The sequence below is a fragment of the Phocoena sinus genome, chromosome 19 (assembly GCF_008692025.1).
Source record: "Phocoena sinus isolate mPhoSin1 chromosome 19, mPhoSin1.pri, whole genome shotgun sequence".
Classification (NCBI taxonomy): Eukaryota; Metazoa; Chordata; class Mammalia; order Artiodactyla; family Phocoenidae; genus Phocoena; species Phocoena sinus.
In genome coordinates this window covers 6758933-6776365 of record NC_045781.1, presented here as the reverse complement: position 1 = coordinate 6776365, position 17433 = coordinate 6758933, and the positions used below count along the sequence as shown (strand labels likewise).

The window sequence follows — 17433 nt, the reverse complement described above, 5'->3', positions numbered from 1 at the left end:
TTTTCCTACTTGGTGGACTTTCCTCCTCTCTAAGCCTCAGTGTCTTGGTCTGTAAAATAGGGGTGACTGTCACCTACTCACCAGGCCACAGGGAAGAGGTGAGGAGTGTCAGCTGCCCCCTGCACAGTGCCTGGCCTTTATGCAGTGAGCACCTAGGATATGAGTGGCTTGCACAGATGGATAAACGGGCCTTAAGAAGGAATAACCCCCAACTTGGGTCAGGGCTGGCCCAGGGACAGTGAACACCAGACAGACAAGTGATGACCATGGCCGGAGCCAGTTTATTGGTTGAGGTGGAAGTTGAGGGCTCAGGCCTCCCCAGTGACCTAGAAGTCCATGTCCTCGACCAGGTCCTGGAGGTAGGCCTTGTACTGGTCTGAGGTGAGGGAGAGTGGTTGGCTGTTAGAAATGTGAAGGTCCACAGTGTTCTCCAGGGAGGAGGCACCCCCTACCCGTGCCATGTCTAGCAGGGCTCTGAGGCACATGGGGACAACCTGAGGGAGGTGGAGGAGAAACAGTCAGGGGAAACACCCAGCACCGTCTACTGTCGGGGATGGGTTGAGTAGACTACAATTCCCGACAGCCCCCACTGTAACCCAGGATGAACCGTTAGGCCCAGGGCTGCTGGGCGTTACAGTTTTCCCCATATTCACCACCAAGGGAGACCATAAATGGTTCTTAGGGCTGAGGCTGCTGAGGGGTTCCTGGAAGCTAGAGCTGAGCAGCTTGTGATCAGAAGGACTCCTGGGAGCTGTAGTACCCTACACAGGCTGCTAGGACTTGTAGTCCACCAACTTCCACATGGTTGGGAGAATGCAAATATAGGCTTTGGGGGTGGGGCCGTGGGAGGGACACCAGAAGCTCCTGAGGAGGAACTGGTACTTGCAGAGACTCTTAGGAGTTGTAGTCTCCGAGGGGACTGTGGGAGTTGTAGTTCCCAGAAGCAACCTCCTCCCTTTCAGGATCTACCCCTCAGCTCCAGGAGCCTGGGGCTGCAGTACCTTGACCATCACGAGCCTCTTGACCCATGGTTGGTCCTGGGGCCATGACTGCCCCACGCAGAACCAGAGGGTGTAGCGTGGTGAGCGTCCGCTTCCTTCGATGAAGGCAATCAGATCTGGGGGCCCAGGAACCTAGTCAGAGATGGGAAGAAGACCCTCTACCTGCCCCTCCCTGCTCCCCCAAAACCTCAGTAACATCCTCATCTTCCTCCCTGATCTGAAGCTCAGCATATCTCTGCCACCATGACCAGGGGGCTGTTGATTTGGGGAAAGTCCCTTCAGTTCTGGCACAAGCTGAAATGTTCCTCCTCCCTTCCATCGGGGCTGGGCTGGAAGGTAGGCCTCCACACACACCTCCTGGAGCCTCAGCATCTGGATGGGGAAACAGGCCCAGGAGGGGAGTCCACTTCCCCAAGGATGCTCAGTGATTCTGGAGTATAAGGTGGTTGGTGGTTACTGCTCTTTAACCCTTCAAGGTCATGCTGTCCAATATGTAGCCATTAGCCACCACGGCTATTCAAGTTTTAATTGTATCTAATTAAAATCAAATAAAACTTAAAAAAACTCACTTCCTCATTTGCACTCACCTCATCTAAGTACTCAGTAGCCACATGTAGCTAGTGGATACCATATTGGGCAGTGGAAATACAGAGCATTTGCATCATTGCAGAAAGGTCTGTTTGGAGAGCAAAGCCCTAAAGGATTTCTTTCTCCTGCCTCTGTCTTTCCACCATAATTGTAATAAATGATAATGACTATGGCAGCTAATTCCCCGAAGCACCTTCTGTACGCTGGGCCCTGTGCCTCCTGCCAGCTCTGGGCAGGTGAGAGAGAGGAGACAGTCCTTAGACTCCACAGGTTCAGAGCAGTCCAGTCCTTCTCCCCACAGGTTCAACCACAAGCAGAGCAGCAGGGTCTGAATTCGATCCCAAACCTCCTGACCCCAGAGTTTTTAACCACCATTGCCTGCCGTTTCCACAGCAGAGCTAAGGCCCCACCTCACTCACCTGCTATGAAGGGCCCTATGTTGAACACGCCTCCTTCCCTGTCCTTGGGCACCTCACCATCAGGCCTGTGACCACTGTTGGGGAGGAGTTCCTCGCCCACGGCCCAGTACACACGGCAGTGCCCCAGCCTCTGGGCCCAGAGCCACTGCCCAGCCCTCCACAGAGCTAGTCCCCCGCCCAGGCAGCTCAGCACCCGCTGCACGTAGTCTGTCACGCCCCTGTCTGTCAGGGACGCCGCGGGGTCTGGCAGTCTTATTGGCTGCCCAGGCAGTGTCCTGTCCCCTGCTTCTGATCCCACCAGCCGCAGGCCCCCCGGGCAGAAGACAGTCTGCTGGAAGACTTGGCAGCCCCGGTAGAAGACGGTCACCTCGAACTCCCACTCTGAGCAGCAGCAGCAGTAATGTGAAGGGGAGAGAGAATGAGGGAACGTCAGGGGGCTTGTGGCCCAGCCCTACCCCCTCCCACCCACAGCTGGCGCTCACCTTCCTCGCTCTCCAACAGCTGCTTCAGTGGGTTTTCAGGGGGTCCCGGCTTTGGGCAAGGAGCAGGGACATCTAAGTTGGGGCCCAGCAAGAGCTGAGGGGGGTTCTCAGGGGCCATGGTCAGACTTGAGGGCCCTCCATCTGGGGCCAAGTCCATGTCACTCAGTAACTTCTCCAGAATGTCTTCCTGGAGAGGAAAAAAAAAAAGGATCCAGGTATTTCCACAGCCTTTTCTGGAGACTTCCCATGGACCAAGCTTTATGCTCAGCGATGTGGGGACCCAGAGAGGAGACAGACCTGAGCTTTGCCCTCAAGGGGCTTCTAACCTGGGGCACAGACAGTAAAGTATGTACAGCTTTGATGTATGCCGGGCACTACAGTGGCCCGAGGGGAGCAGCTAATTCCACCCAAGGATCTGGCTCTCTGCAAGCAAGACCCGGGCAGAGAGGGCTGGGAAGAATTTCAGAGGGGACTTCCCCTGGCACAGACATCAGCAAGATCAAGGAGAGGTTCTGAGTTCCCAAAACGCTGAGAGAACCCTGCACAGGGAGGAAAGCTATTAAATTCTAGAAAGGTGGATTAGGGCCTTGAATGCCTGCTGAAAGCTCTGAATTTTCTCCTGAGGATGCTGGGAAGCCATGGAGGGCTGTGGGCAGGGGGCGGGGGGACAGGGTCAGCACTGAGTCAGGTTGGGGACAGACTGCAGGGGACAGAATGGAGCCTGGGGTGATGGTGCAGGGGAAGAAGATGAGGCCTGAATAGGCCCATGAGGACGCAGAGAGGGGATGGGGCAGAGAGCAGGATGGTCGGGGCGCATTCTTACCTGGATATCAGAGGCACTGAATCTGCCATTGGTGTCTAGAGAGGTGTCTGGCTCAGCTAAGTTCCCAACTCCTGTGGAGAAAGGTGGGAAGTGGAGTGGGGGCGCTAGGGACAGCTGAAATCCCATCCCTCTAAGTGAAGCCTCACTTCCAGCACACCTGAGGTCACAAACTCATAGATCTTGTGCGGGTTGTGAGGGTCCTTGCTGTGGTCCTCTGCTAAACGCAACGCTTCCTTCCGGTTCAGGGCGGACCGGAAATTCCTCTTCCAGGTGGGCAGGTCCGGCTTATCCTTCCCAGGAGTGTAGGCACCACTGGCCTCAGCCCAGGCCTAGGGGACCAGTGGTACCAAGACAGTGGAGAGGATGACTTAGACCTTGCCCCAGGGGTCCCAACCCTGTCTCCTCTTGTCCTAACACCGTCCTTCCCCCGACACGTTCTAACTTGGCAAGGTTCCATCCCCAAACTCTCAGATTCTCTGCGCCCCGAATCCCCCTACCACCACCCTTCAAAAACCTTTGCTTTCTAAGCCAGCCTTCCAGGTCCTAATGAGTGTCTAACTCTGCCACCAACCTGCCCCAGGACACCCTCTGTAATAACCCCGCCCCCTCGCACTCTAACTCGGCTTACCACCACCGGTGTATCCTAATTTGGTGGTAAGAAACCTCAGCTTCAGGGCCAAGTCTCGCCTCTAATATTCCAAGACCGGCCCCCAGAAATTCTACAACCAAGAGCCTCACCCCGGAGGCCCCGAACTCCCCAGGATGCATTTCCTTCACTTTCCCGATTCCGTTACCGGAACCTGGCAGCTCTGATCCTGACTGCTCTCCGACACCAGTCCGTGGATCCTACTAACTAAACCCCTTCCCGTTCTAACTCCACCCACCTCAGTCTGTCAGAATGAGAGCAGGCCTCTCCATGCTTGCTAATCCCGCCTTCTCGGCCCCGCCCCCTGGGAGTGCACCTCTGCCCCCTCGGAGTCCACCCCGCCCGGCGCGCCCGCACCTGGAAAATGCCGAAGTCCTCCAGCTGGGCATCCTGCCGCAAGCCGTGCTTCCAAGGGATGCGGAAGCGCGTGCGGCTCTCATCCAGCCAGGCCACGCCCTCCAACTGCCCCTGGTCCAGCTGAGATACCAGCCAGGGCAGGATGCGAGGCTTTTGTGTTCCCATGGTCTGGCCTGCGCGTAGAGAACAGGTCCTAGGTACAGGCGGCCTCCCAGGCCCACCCCGTGCGGGGTCTTCCGCACCCAGACCTCCCTCACGGGCCACGGCGCAGGTCTCTCACCTATAGTTTACTCGGGTACAAACAGGAGACCTTTTCCCATCCTCCAGCGAGGCTTTCTAATTCAGCGAGAACTCCCTCCCAAGCCCATTTTACACCCCCCTCTCCTTTCCCCAGCTTCTTCTGTGTAGGTAGATACCTCTACCTCCCTCAATTGCGCCCGTGTACACCTTCCCTCTTCCATTGAAAGCCCGTTCTTCCCCCCTCACCCAAGGCAGGTACTCCCACTTCCAGGGTAGAGCCCTCCCTCTAGTTATTGCAATACAGACGCTAGTGACCTGTAGACCGCTACTTCCCGCAGTTACCCCACGGTAGACCCCCTTTCACAGTTCCACCCCGTCCCGATGATCCCCTCACCCATTCCCACCGTGGACCATCCACAATCCCTCCCAAACAGACAGCCTCCCTCCTCCAGGGCACGTCCCCACTTTCTAGAGTGGACTGCCTCCTATTCTTACAGTCCGTCCATCTCTCCCCTAGATCCCCCAGTGTAGACGCCTCCTCTCCGCTGCTTCTACGTTTGCTTTTTTTACAGCCGATCTCGGCGCCAGTCATTGCTTCACTTTTTTCTTTCTTGCTTCACTTTCTCCCAGACTACACAACCGCCCTTCTCCACTGTCAGTGTAGACCCATCCTTTCTCCGATTCCTCACCTCTGGACGCCACCTACTCCCCAGTTACCTACGTTTCCTATGTGGTGGGTCGGGGCGCGCAGAGTGCTCCAACCACGTCTGTTTTTGGGGTCTCGTTCCTCTCGAACTCTCAGCTGCACAACCCACTTCCGGTCGGCTGAGCTCTAGAGGTGGGGCTTCCTTTTCTATCGATTTCCTGAAATAAAAACGACTTCACAGTCGTACGGGTGACTCCAAAACCAGAGACTGCTCGCTAAGCGCGGGCGTCGCCCCCCCCCCCACCCCATGCCCTTTTTAGGCCTTCCGACCGCGGGCATGCTGGGAACGTCACATGCAAATTAGGCGGGACCCAACGCTCCTCCCCTCTACGTTTGGGCCGTCACCAACCCGGCCCAGTGCGCAGGCGCGGGAAAGTTGAACTAAGAAAAGAAAGTTTATACAAGTTCAGTGGAGGAGGTGGCGGCGGCGGGGCCCGGGACCAGGTGAGCGGGACGTTAGCGAGGGCTAGGTGAGGAGGAAAGAAGAGGGAGCCGGGATCCAGGAGAGGGCAACTCAGTCCCGCTTCTCCGACATCCGAGTGTCCTGGGTCTCCCAAACGCTAGCCTCAGAGAGTGGAACTACACCTCCCAGCAGGCTGCGAGGCGAACCAGTAACGGAGGGAGGGGAATGTTTGCTATGAAACCTGCTGGGATTGGTAGTTCTCGACCATCTACGGACGTGAGCAGCTTGGCATATACCTTCAGAATCAAGAAGTCCCCAAGCCCCCTTCTCCCTCGGGGACTCAGAAGTCTGAGGCCCCCGCCCCCTTCTCTCTTAGCCTCAAGAGTTCACACCCCCAGCCCCCTTCTCCGAAAACTCAAGAGTCCAGGCCCCCAGCCCCTCCTCCCTTAGACCCAAGAATCCGGATCCCTAGCCTTCTCTCCCAGGATCAAGGTGTCTTCCTTCTCATCCCTCTTCTCCATCTGGAGACTTAAGCGTCTGGGCCCCCAGACCCCCAACTCCCGTAAAGGACCTGGGAATGCAGACCCTCAGCCCCTTCCCTCTTTGGGGACTCACAAGTCCTGGCCCCCTCCTCATTCGGGGACTAGGAATTTGGGTCCCCAGCCTACTTCCCGCTGAACCCTGGAGCCCATCCTCCAGCTCCCTCTCTCACAGGTGCCCCCATGGCAGGCTCGGAAGAACTGGGGCTCCGAGAGGACACGCTGAGGGTCCTAGCTGCCTTCCTAAGTAGGGGTGAGGCTGCGGGGTCTCCCATTCCGACCCCACCCAGGTAAGAGGAGTTGCCCTCCTCCCTCAGGGAACGGCATTTGGGCTGGGGCCCTCTCCAACTCTTGCTCCTGGACTCAATCTGTCTCCTTCCCCCCACCTTTATATCTGGCTCCCCTCCTTGTCCTGGGGGTTGCAGGGAAAGGCCCTCAGTGGGAGGACAAAGGGACTGCTTGCAAAGGGCCTTTGGGGTCACTCTCTGAGGTCCCCTTCTCCAGGAGCCCTGCCCAAGAGGAGCCAACAGACTTCCTGAGCCGCCTTCGAAGATGTCTTCCCTGCTCCCTGGGGCGAGGAGCAGTTCCCCCTGAGTCCCCTCGGCCTTGCTCCCTGCCCCTCCAGCCATGCTATGGTTCAGAGCCTGGTAAGAGATTTCCCTCGATCACCCAAGAACTGGCAGCTTTGATTCTTAAAGCATAGAGAGGATAAGAAACTAGTTCAGGACCACTCAGCTAAGGGGGTAGCTGTGGGGGATCTCCAGCACCTACCCTCACCCCCGACCCCCAGTTGGTTTACTATCTGTCAATTCTGTGAGCAGGCTTCAGGAGGGCTTTGGGTGCCTTTCTTTCTTTCTTTCCTTTTTTTTTTTAACATCTTTATTGGAGTATAATTGCTTTACAATGGTGTGTTAGTTTCTGCTGTATAACAAAGTGAATCAGCTATACGTATACATATATCCCCATATCCCCTCCCTCTTGCGTCTCCCTCCCACCCTCCCTATCCCACCCCTCTAGGTGGACACAAAGCACCGAGCTGATCTCCCTGTGCTATGCGGCTGCTTCCCAATACTTATCTATTTTACATTTGGTAGTGTATATATGTCCGTGCCACTCTCTCATTTCGTTTTAGTGCCTTTCTATTTGTTATCTCTCTTTCTACACATGCTTCCTTGCCCCTAAGACTTTTGTAGCCACCAGTACCCCCAATAGGGAGGCAGGAAAACTGATTTCCAGTCACAATTCCCTGGCTGTTTTGGTTACATAAGTCCTTTTCTCCAGTAGCAAAGTAGGAATGGGCGGGGGGTGGATACTGGACTTGATCAAGAGTGACCAGTAGGTTTCTTCTCATATGTGATACTGGATAGACAAGCAATGGCTACTGGGAGTGATCACTTGGAGAGGATTTCACAGCTGGGGAGAAGAGTTCTGTGATGAGTTGTTGCCTGAAGTGGGCAAGAGATAGAGTGGTAATAGCTGGAGTGCCATGTGTTTGCCTTCCTTAGATGGGATAATCTTCAAGGTCCAGTTCGGCTCAAACCTTCGAAGTCCAATTTGGGGAAAAGTAAAAGGGTCTTTTACCAAGTTTGCTCACTGGGCCTCAATTTATCCCATTCTGAAATGGAAATCATTGCTACCTGGCAAGATGGTTGGGAGGAGAGAATCCCTAAGTTCCTCATGTCCTGAAGTCCCATCATTGGCTCTTTTCATCCCAGGCCCAGCTACTCCAGATTTCTATGCCCTGGTGGCCCAGCGGCTGGAACAGCTGGTCCAAGAGCAACTGAAATCCCCACCTAGCCCAGGTGAGGTGCAGAGGGGCCCTGGAGAAGGATGAGGGTAGAAGGGTCGCCAGGGTTGTGTCCCCAGCCAAATTCTCTTCTGCCCCCTAGAATTACAGGGTCACGTACCCACAGAGAAGGAAGCCCTGCTGCGAAAGCTGGTGGCCTTGCTGGAGGAAGAGGCAGAAGTCATCAACCAGAAGGTGATGGGTGGTCTGTTCCATCCCTTAGCTAGGATAGGAGTTGCGGCATGGTTCCGCACTGGGACCTGAAGCTGGATCTGCATTCTCATTGGATGGTCAGGTGGGGAGAAGGTGGGACAAGGCTTCAGTGAAGGGGTGAGTGACAGGTAAGCCAGGGCAATACTTTAAATTAGTGACTTCTTTGATCGTCAGAGGGGCGTGGCATGAAGGCAGAGGGGTGTGGCCACCACAAACTGTTCTAGGAAGGAGATTGGAGGAGGTGAGTCGGTAAGGGAATGTATGGTGATGGGAAAGGGAGGAGGGGGTAGCTTGAAGACAGCTGTCTAAAATCTGAAGCCCTGATTGACTATATAGGGACGTTGCTTAGAACATGGGGGAAATGGACTGCCGGAGGGAGTGTGGCTTGTGACTCTGTCCTGGAATCAGGTTGGGTCAGGAGCCTGGGCAAAGTGTATGGCCTTATAATATTCATTGTCTGGTAGAAGGCAAGGTTGCCGTCACAGGCTTGGCCTTCGGGGAAGCCCACAGGGGCGTGGCTAGAATGTTAGCATGCTAGAACACAGCTGATACAGGGCTTGGTCCTGATTGGCTGTCGAGGCCTTGTCAGGGGCGTGGCTTGGCTTCTCCGGTTCTAGGCCATCTTGCTGTGAGTAGTTTGGCCGAGATCATATAGTCTCGTTTGTGATTGGCAGATGTGCTGGATAGGGGCGCGGCTTGGGGCGTCAGTTATATCTAGAGCCCTTGAAGCCACGCCTCCCAGCCTCCCATTGGCTGGCTACGAGGGTGTGACTGAGGCAGACCCTGCCTCTTCCTCCCCGCCCCACAGCTGGCCTCAGACCCCGCCCTGCGGCGCAAGCTGGCCCGCCTCTCTGCTGGTTCCTTCAGCCGCCTAGTGGAGCTCTTCTCTAGCCGGGAGGGCAACCCTCGCCCAAGCCAAGCACGCCCCTCGCTGCCGTGCCCCGGGCCCCCACCGCCTTCCCCGGAGCCTCTGGCCCGCCTGGCCCTGGCCATGGAGCTGAGCCGGCGCGTGGCCAGGCTGGGGGGCACCCTGGCCGGTCTCAGCGTAGAGCACGTGCACAGCTTTGCGCCCTGGATCCAGGCCCACGGGGGCTGGGTGAGCCGCTAAAGCCTCTCTGGGCTTCCCTTTACCTAACTGTAATTGTAATTGTATGTGTGTGTATTGGGGGGGTGGGGTGGGCGGGGAGGCTCTTAGGCTTCCTTTCAGACATAACGGGTGTTCTCCCAGCTCCACCATTCATCCGTTCTGTGTTTATTGAGCACCTAATGTACACGAGGCACTGTAGTGATCAGTGCAGATGCTATGCCCAGCTTAAACCACTCTGGTATACACTAACACTTATGAGCTAGAAACAAGCTTCTTCATCCGTAAAGGGAGGAGAATTGTATACCTACCTCAAAGAGTTATTGTGAGGATTAAAATGGGATCATCCTTGTAAGTACTTGACATTTATGTGAGTATCTGGTGACTGTCTGCCTGTGCAGCACTGCCTGCGGGAATGCCCTTTGCCTGGTATCCCCCTGCCTTGCTTCCTCTGCCGCTCTGCTCAGGTATCTCTCTCGGCGAGCCCCTCCCTGATCCCCATTTAAAATCGCAGCATCCCCTTACCTTGCTTGCTCACCGCTTTAAATCCAGTGCTGGGCTCAGAGCTGGATTAAGCTCCTTTGTACTGGCTGTGTGACCTAGGCAACTGTCCCCGTCTCCCTGAATACCAGTCTCACGCCGCTCAATGGGCACCATCTCACTTACCTGCCTCATCACTGCCAGGCTCTCAGAATGTAAGCATTGCTTCATAGACTGGCAGGAGCTGGCTAGGTGCGTTTGAGGAGCAGAGAGACAGCCAGTAGGGCTGGAGCAGTGTGAGTGAGGGGGAGAGGGTGGGAGATGAAAGCAAGAGGGGCGGCCAGATCATGCAAGGCTTTAGGCCTTGTGGTCAAGGTAAGAACTTGCACTTTGACTCAGTGAGCCAGGAGTCCTAGGAGGGCTCAGAGTAGACGGATGCGAGCTGTCTTGGGTGGTCACAGGTGCCCTCTGGCGGCCGTATGGAGAATACCGTAGGGGGCAAAGACCCAAGGGGGTGACTGGGCTGGTCCAGGGAGAAGGTTAGGGTGGATCAGACCAGGGTCGGGGTAGTAGAGAATTCTGGATTTAATTTGGAGGTAGACCTGACAGATTTTGCTCATGGAGTGGATGGGAGACGGGAGTCAAGGATGATGCCAAAGATGTTGGCCTGAGCAGCTGCAGGGCTACATCTGATGTCCTCTGGAACCAGAAAGAGCAGAGTGGAGGCGAAGGTGGGGAGCAGGTTTGGAGAAGAGGCAGAGGTGATTGGAGGTGGTCCAGTTAAGGGAGAGAGACCCCTGAGACCTCAAAGCAACATATGACGGGACAGTCGATATTAGTGTCTGTAGCTCAGAGCAGAAGCTGGCTTATTTGTAAAATCATTTTATTTGTTAAGTAATGATAACAGGTAAGCTTGGCCAGGTACTCAGCCAAGGACTTTAGTGGAATGATCCCATTGAAACCCCACAACAACCTTACGGGATTCGATTATTATCCTGGTTTTATGGAGACTGAGGGAAAGTCCCTTATGCAGGGTGGGGGATTGGAGTTAGGGCTTTAACACAAAGCCAGGGCTCTTTATCATTAAAGCTCCAGGACCCTGTTTGTTCCCCTTCTTTGAGTCTCTGTCCACCCCCTCTGGGGCTCTGTCTCCCCCCCGCCCCTTCTAGGACTCTGTTCCCATCCACCCCAAGTCTCTGAGCCTTTCTTGGGGTCTCCATCCCTCATCCCTGTCCACCTCTCTCTGGGTCTCTTTCCCCTCCCCCTCTCTGGTTGCTTGCCTTCCCCGCCTCTGCTCTCACTGGGCTGGTGTGGATGCTGCTGTGAGTGGAGGACACCTCTCTGCTCATGGGGCTCTGCCACTTTTCCCTTCCAGGGGGGCGTCCTGGCAGTTTCACCTGTGGACTTGAACTTACCCCTGGACTGAGCTTTTCCTCAGAAGCTGCTACAAGATTGGACCTCATGTCCCTGCACTCTTTTTCCAAGCCTTCCTATTCCACTCAGGGCTGTGGGGTGGTGCCCACCCTCTCTGTTTTTGCCAAAAAAAAAAAAAGTTTAAGATGTTTTGACATTAAAAACTTTATAAAGTATTTAATGATTTGTCCTTTCACTCAAGAACTAAAGTTCTACGTAGAGGAGACTTGGTTCGGAGACCTCTCTGGTTTATAAATTGAGGAAAGAACCAATTCATTCATTCTAGAAATATTTATTTGGGGCACCTACAAGCACCTGTCACCTAAATATACAGCATATTTGAGGATACCTGTAAATATGATTCCAGCTAATTATATTTTTCCCCTATTGCATGATTTATTTATTCCAGCTAATCCTGTGTTGATAGTCCTGGAGTCTTTCTAGCTATTTCCAGAAGAAAGCTATGACCTTTCTTCACAAGACATCCAGAACACCACCTTCTTCTCATTTTTCTCTTCACACAGCTCCTTCTGAGCCTTTTTTGCTGGTTTCTCCTCATCTGCCTGTCCACCAGAAATTTGTCACCTTTTTAGGGCTATCACCCCCTTCACCGAATTATGTTTGTAAATGCCTAAAATGAAACGCACAGGATCACAAAGGAAGCCAATTACAGTCGAGCCTCAGTATTCGCGTATCCTGTATTTTTCGAATTCGCCTACTCGCGAACATTTATTTGTAGTCCACAAACTAATACTCACGTGCTTTCGCAGTTGTTGGCAGGCGTGCTTGTGTTCAGAGCAGCAAAGGATCTGACTCGCTCGATGGGCACCTTTCAGCTCAGATCAGGCGAGGCAACTGCGCCTTCTTGTTTCAGCTCTCACGCTGTATACAAGCGTCCTTTCTGCAATCTATTTACTGCCACATTTTTCACATTTCTTTGCTTTTTTGTGGTGATTTCTCTGTTTGAAAGAGCCCCAAGCACAGCGCTGGAGTGCTGGCTAGCGTTCCTATAAGTGCACGAAGGCTGCGATGTGCCTCAATTAGACAAGCTTCGTTGTAGATAATTTTTGTTACACTGCTGTTGGCTGTGAGATCACTGTGAATAGACCAACTCTATATTAAGTAATGTGTCTTTAAACAGAAAACACACAGAAAACCTGATTATATGTTGATGGGTTGGCAAAAGTGTTGTGACAAGATGCTCGTGGGAGCTTGACCCTGTATCTCCCCCAGGATCAATGGCTTGGTGTTTGCCAGTTCAGTGTTCACAGCGACTTTATAGGACGTAACTAGCACAAATAATAAGATTCGAGTGTATGTGGAAATAAAGCTTTCAAGATTTTTTTAAAATATATTTATTTTATTTGGTTGCGCCGGTCTGTAGTTGTGGCAGGCGGGCTCCTTAGTTGCGGCACACAGGCCCCTTAGTTGTGGCATGCGAACTCTTAGTTGCGGCATGCATCTGGGATCTCTTTCCCTGACCAGGGATCAAAGCCAGGCCCCTGCATTGGGAGTGCGGCCTCTTAACCACTGCGCCACCAGGGAAGTCCCAAAGCTTTCAAGATTAATATAAAAATTAGTGGCCTAATAATAGGCATGCCGGGCTTGGTGGCGCAGTGGTTAAGAGTCCACCTGCCAAAAAATAAAATTAATTAATTAATTAATTAATTTAAAAAAAAAAAAAAGAGTCCGCCTGCCAATGCAGGGGACACGGGTTCGGGCCCTTGTCTGGGAAGATCCCACATGCCGCGGAGCAACTAAGCCCTTGCGCCACAACTATTGAGCCTGCGCACTAGAGCCTACGAGTCACAACTACTGAGCCTGTGTGCCACAACTACTGAAGCCTGTGTGCCTAGAGCCCGTGCTCCGCAACAAGAGAAGCTACTGCAATAATGAACCCACACACCGCAATGAAGACCGAATGCAGCCAAAAATAAATTAAAAATAAATAAAAAAATAAATAATAGACATGCCTCCTCATTAACACATTCATTAAAAACACCTAGGATGGGTCTCATAACCATGATTTCTAAATAGAACAGGAATGACATTTGGAGGCAGATGAGTTATTACCATAACAAGTCATATACATTTCGTGGCTCATATTAATAACACACTAATCTCAGTTTCTCTGGGTCAGGGGCGCGGGTGCAGCTTAGCGGAGTGCTTGGCTCAGGATGGTCACATGCTGCTATCAAGGTTTCAGCTTCAATCTCATCTGAGGCTCGGGGGCCTCTTCCCAGTGCATGTGGTTTTAGCAGGACAATCTGTGGCCTCACCTGATTAAGTCAGGCCCACCCAGGAAAATCTCCCTTTTGATGAATTTAAAATTAACCAATTTGAGGGACTTCCCGGGTGGTCCAGCGGTTAAGACTCTGCTCTCCCAGTGCAGGGGGCTCAGGTTCGATCCCTAGTCAGGGAACTAGATCCCGAATGCTGCAACTAAGACCCGGCACAGCTAAATAAATAAATTAATTAATTAAAAGAACTAACCAATTTGAAGCCTTAATGTCATCCGAAAACTCCCTTCACCCTTGCCATATAAGGTCACCTAATCAAGGGAGTGACATCCATCTCCTTTGTCATATAACCCAACCTACTCCTTGGTATGTAACACCAGGGGGCAGAGATCATGAGGGCCATCTTAGAATCCTGCTGACCACAGGAGTATCTACAGCAACTGTCATGTGACATGCAAATCTCTGTGATTTATATTGCGGAACCAGGCACAGGAGCTAATCCTATTTTGATATGTTGCCCAAATTCTCAGTTGAAGGAAGGACCGAGTTCCAGTTTAGCGAGAGATATAAGTTTCTACCATCACAGCTCGTGGACACTTGACTCTCCAGTTTGACTCAGGTCTTCTAGCCACACTTCTTTTTTTTAATTTTATTTTTTTTTAATTTTTGGCTGCATTGGGTCTTAGTTGTAGCATGCGAGATCTTCATTGCGGTGCGCGGGCTTCTCTCTAGTTGCAGCGTGTGTGTTTTCTCTCTGTAGGTGTGGCATGCAGGCTCCAGAGAGCGTGGGCTCTAGTTTTGTGGCACGTGGGCTCTCTAGTTGAGGCGCGCGGGCTTAGTTGCCCCGCAGCATGTGGGATCTTAGTTCCCCAACCAGGGATCGAACCTGCATCCCCTGCATTGGAAGGCGGATTCTTTACCACTGGACTGCCAGGGGAGTCCCTCTAACCACACTTCTAATCACACCAACTCCCCGGTGATCTTGTCCATTCCGTGACCTAGTGCAGCACTGGCCAATAGAAATATAATGTGAACCACATGTGTTATTTAGAATACACTAATTAAAGCAAAGTAAAAAGTAACAGGTAAATTAATTTTAACAATAATTTTTATTTACCCCATTTATCCAAAATAGAATCATTTCAACATGTAATCAATATAAAAAATATTAATGATATATTATAGATTCTTTTTTTACGTGAAGTCTTCAAAGTCTGGTGTGTGTTTTACAGCCGTAGCAAATCTCAGTTGAGACTTGCCATGGTCCATTGCTCAGTTGTCCCATGTGGCTGCCATCTTGGAAAATGCAGAAGTTGACTCTCACGACTCCCCCAGTTTTGCCTCCAGCTCAGACTTCTCCCCTGTACTCTGTACCCAATGACATTAAGTTATTTCCTAGTGTTGTAGAGAGTTTGTTACAATTTTTTGTTCTTCATAGCAACACAGAGCAAAAGTAATTGGGTTAAAATGCCTGGAAATCAGAAAAAGAAAAAAAAAGGTAAAAGGAAACAAACACCCTGCTGAAACATTTGGAGAAGTAGAAAAGGAAAAAAAAAAAAAGATCCATGCAACATACAATGTAGGGTCAAGACCTGGGCTCAGATAACCGATTAATTGGAATTCATCAAAACGAAAAACTCTCTGCTTTTCAAAGGCAACGTTAAGAAAATGAAAAGACAGGTCACCGATTGGGAGAAAAATTTAAAGTAGATATACCGGGCTTCCCTGGTGGCACAGTGGTTGGGAATCCGTCTGCCAAGGCAGGGCACACAGGTTCGAGCCCTGGTCCAGGAAGATCCCAAGTTCCGCGGAGCAACTAAGCCCCTGCGCCACAACTGCTGAGCCCACGTGCTTGGAGGCAGTGCTCCGCAAGAAGAGTCCACCGCAGTGAGAGGCCCGCGCACCACAGTGAAGAGTGGCCCCCGCTCGCCACAACTAAAAAGAAAGCCCTCGTGCTGTAGCAACGACCCAAAGCAGCCAAAAATAAGATACATAAATTAAGGGGGAAAAAAAAAGTAGATATACCTGACAGAGACCTGTATCCAGAATCTATAAAGAACGTTTATGATTTGTGAATAAGGAAACAACACTGTTTGTAAAAATACACAGAAGACTTGAGCAGACACTTGACAAAACAAAATATACAAATGGCCAATAAGCACATGAAACGATGCTGAACAACACTGGCCGTCAGGGCAATGCAAGTCACAACCAGGAGATAATCTCTTGATACCTACAAGAGTCATTAAAATTATAGACTGATTTTTTTTTTTTTTTTTTTTTTTTGCGGTACGCGGGCCTCTCACTGATGCGACCTCTCTCGTTGCGGAGCACAGGCTCCGGACGCGCAGGCCCAGCGGCAATGGCTCACGGGCCCAGCCACTCCGCGGCATGTGGGATCTTCCCGGACCGGGGCACGAACCCGTGTCCCCTGCATCGGCAGGCGGACTCTCAACCACTGCGCCACCAGGGAAGCCCCTAGACTGATAATATGACGTGCTGGAGGGGATGTGGAGCACTAGAACTCTCTTGCATCACTGATAAGAATGCAAAATGGTAGAACACCATGGGAAACCTTCGGGCAGTTTCTTACAAACATACACCTAGGGGACTTCCCTGGCGGTCCAGTGGTTAAGACTCGGTGCCTCCACTGCGGGGGCCACGGGTTTGATCCCTAGTCGGGGAAGTAAGATTCTGCATGCCGCATGGCGCAGCCAAAATACCAAACAAAAACAAAACAAAACAAAAAACCCATATACCTAGCCTATGACCCAGCCATGTGCTCCTAGGTTTACCCAAGGGAAGTGAAAGTGTACGTCCACAGAAGGACCCGGACATGATCGTTCATAGCCACTTTATTCATACCAGCCCTATGAAAACCACCCAGATGTCCATCAACAGGAAAATGTGATCCATCCATACAATGGAATACTCCTCAGCAGTAAAAAGGATTGGACAACCATTATATTCGACATGAAGGAATCTCAAAAACATTATGGTGAGGGACAGACACAAAAGAGCACATACTGTATAATTCCATTTATACGAAATTTTAGAAACGGAAAAGCTGCACTATAGTGACACAAAACAGAAAGTGATTGCTTCTGGGGTTGGGTGGGGGAGGTGTTGACTAGAAAGAGTCGTGAAGGAACTTTCTGGGTGACGGATACATTCCACAAGTTGCATTGATCTTCATTCAACTAGTAACTTTTTCTGCAGGTCCAGGAAAGCTTCCTGGAGGAGGTGGCGACTAATATGTGCCCTAACTGACGTATAGGAGTTGGCCAGACGAAGCGGGTGGGTGTTCCCGGCAGGGGTGGGATTTGGCAAAGGCCAAGTGGCTTGAATGGAGTCACTGGGTTTAAAAAACTTGGAACAATTAAGTAGAGGGTTAGGGGTTCAATGCCTCGACGCCTGAGTCCTATTCCTGACTTGCTTCGGGATCCCGGACGTGACCTCCCTCTCTTTGGGCCTCTCATTGCTTCATTTTTCCCTCAGGAAAATGGGCACGAGATCCCTTATTCCTCCTGGATTTCCCACAGACTGTGAGAAGCCGCCGAATGGATGATGAGTGACAGTTCGTTTGAGCCAATCGCTGGAACCTAAAGCCCTGCCTTCTTTTCTCGTGGGCCAATCGCCATGTTCTCCTTGAGGCCGGCCGCTTGGCGGAGGCTGGCCAAAGGCCTCGTGACGTCACAGATTTGATAAACCAATAGCAGCTATGAAGAGGCGGGTCATTCTGGTGATAGACAGCTCTATTTCAAGATGTCCGCTTAGCGCGGGGTCCGCCGGGAAGCTTTGAGGCGGTGCTGGGGGTGTAGGGGCGGGAACTCCCGGTAGATTTTGCCCAATCATCAGTCGTACTTCTTGCGACAGACAGGCAGTCTTTCCCATCCCGGTCGACTTATGGGGGCGGGGTTCGGCACGCCAGACTGGGCGGGCCCCTCGACTTTGATGGGCGCCTTCTTCACCCAATTGCTAAACGGTATTTCCAGACGGGTCGCCTCCATTGC

The 17433-nt window shown here is 52.1% G+C and overlaps 2 protein-coding genes across 7 annotated transcripts; one reads left to right on the top strand and one right to left on the bottom strand.

Moving 5' to 3' along the window:
- Positions 1 to 258: 258 nt before the first annotated feature.
- On the bottom strand, positions 259 to 5500 carry IRF3 (interferon regulatory factor 3). Of its 4 annotated transcripts, none has more exons than XM_032614072.1 (8): positions 5274 to 5500; positions 4317 to 4489; positions 3471 to 3642; positions 3314 to 3384; positions 2491 to 2677; positions 2009 to 2389; positions 1002 to 1117; positions 259 to 494 (listed from the first exon to the last, which is right to left on the bottom strand). In XM_032614072.1, exons 2-8 carry the CDS (start codon positions 4479 to 4481, stop codon positions 327 to 329), a joined length of 1260 nt encoding a protein of 419 aa, XP_032469963.1. In that variant the 5' UTR covers positions 4482 to 4489; positions 5274 to 5500; the 3' UTR covers positions 259 to 326. The 4 variants fall into 4 exon arrangements, with proteins under 4 accessions (XP_032469963.1, XP_032469962.1, XP_032469965.1 ...); XM_032614071.1 differs by having other exon boundaries at positions 5278 to 5499; XM_032614074.1 differs by lacking the exon at positions 2009 to 2389 and having other exon boundaries at positions 5278 to 5500.
- A 99-nt stretch (positions 5501 to 5599) lies between these two features.
- Positions 5600 to 11356, top strand: BCL2L12 (BCL2 like 12). Of its 3 annotated transcripts, none has more exons than XM_032614079.1 (7): positions 5600 to 5706; positions 6380 to 6494; positions 6709 to 6851; positions 7920 to 8006; positions 8094 to 8185; positions 9012 to 9299; positions 11143 to 11356. In XM_032614079.1, the coding sequence occupies exons 2-7, from the start codon at positions 6388 to 6390 to the stop codon at positions 11191 to 11193; spliced, it is 768 nt and encodes a 255-aa protein (XP_032469970.1). In that variant the 5' UTR covers positions 5600 to 5706; positions 6380 to 6387; the 3' UTR covers positions 11194 to 11356. The 3 variants fall into 3 exon arrangements, with proteins under 3 accessions (XP_032469970.1, XP_032469972.1, XP_032469971.1); XM_032614081.1 differs by having other exon boundaries at positions 5607 to 5732; XM_032614080.1 differs by lacking the exon at positions 5600 to 5706 and adding an exon at positions 5727 to 6157.
- The last annotated feature ends 6077 nt before the right edge of the window (positions 11357 to 17433 follow it).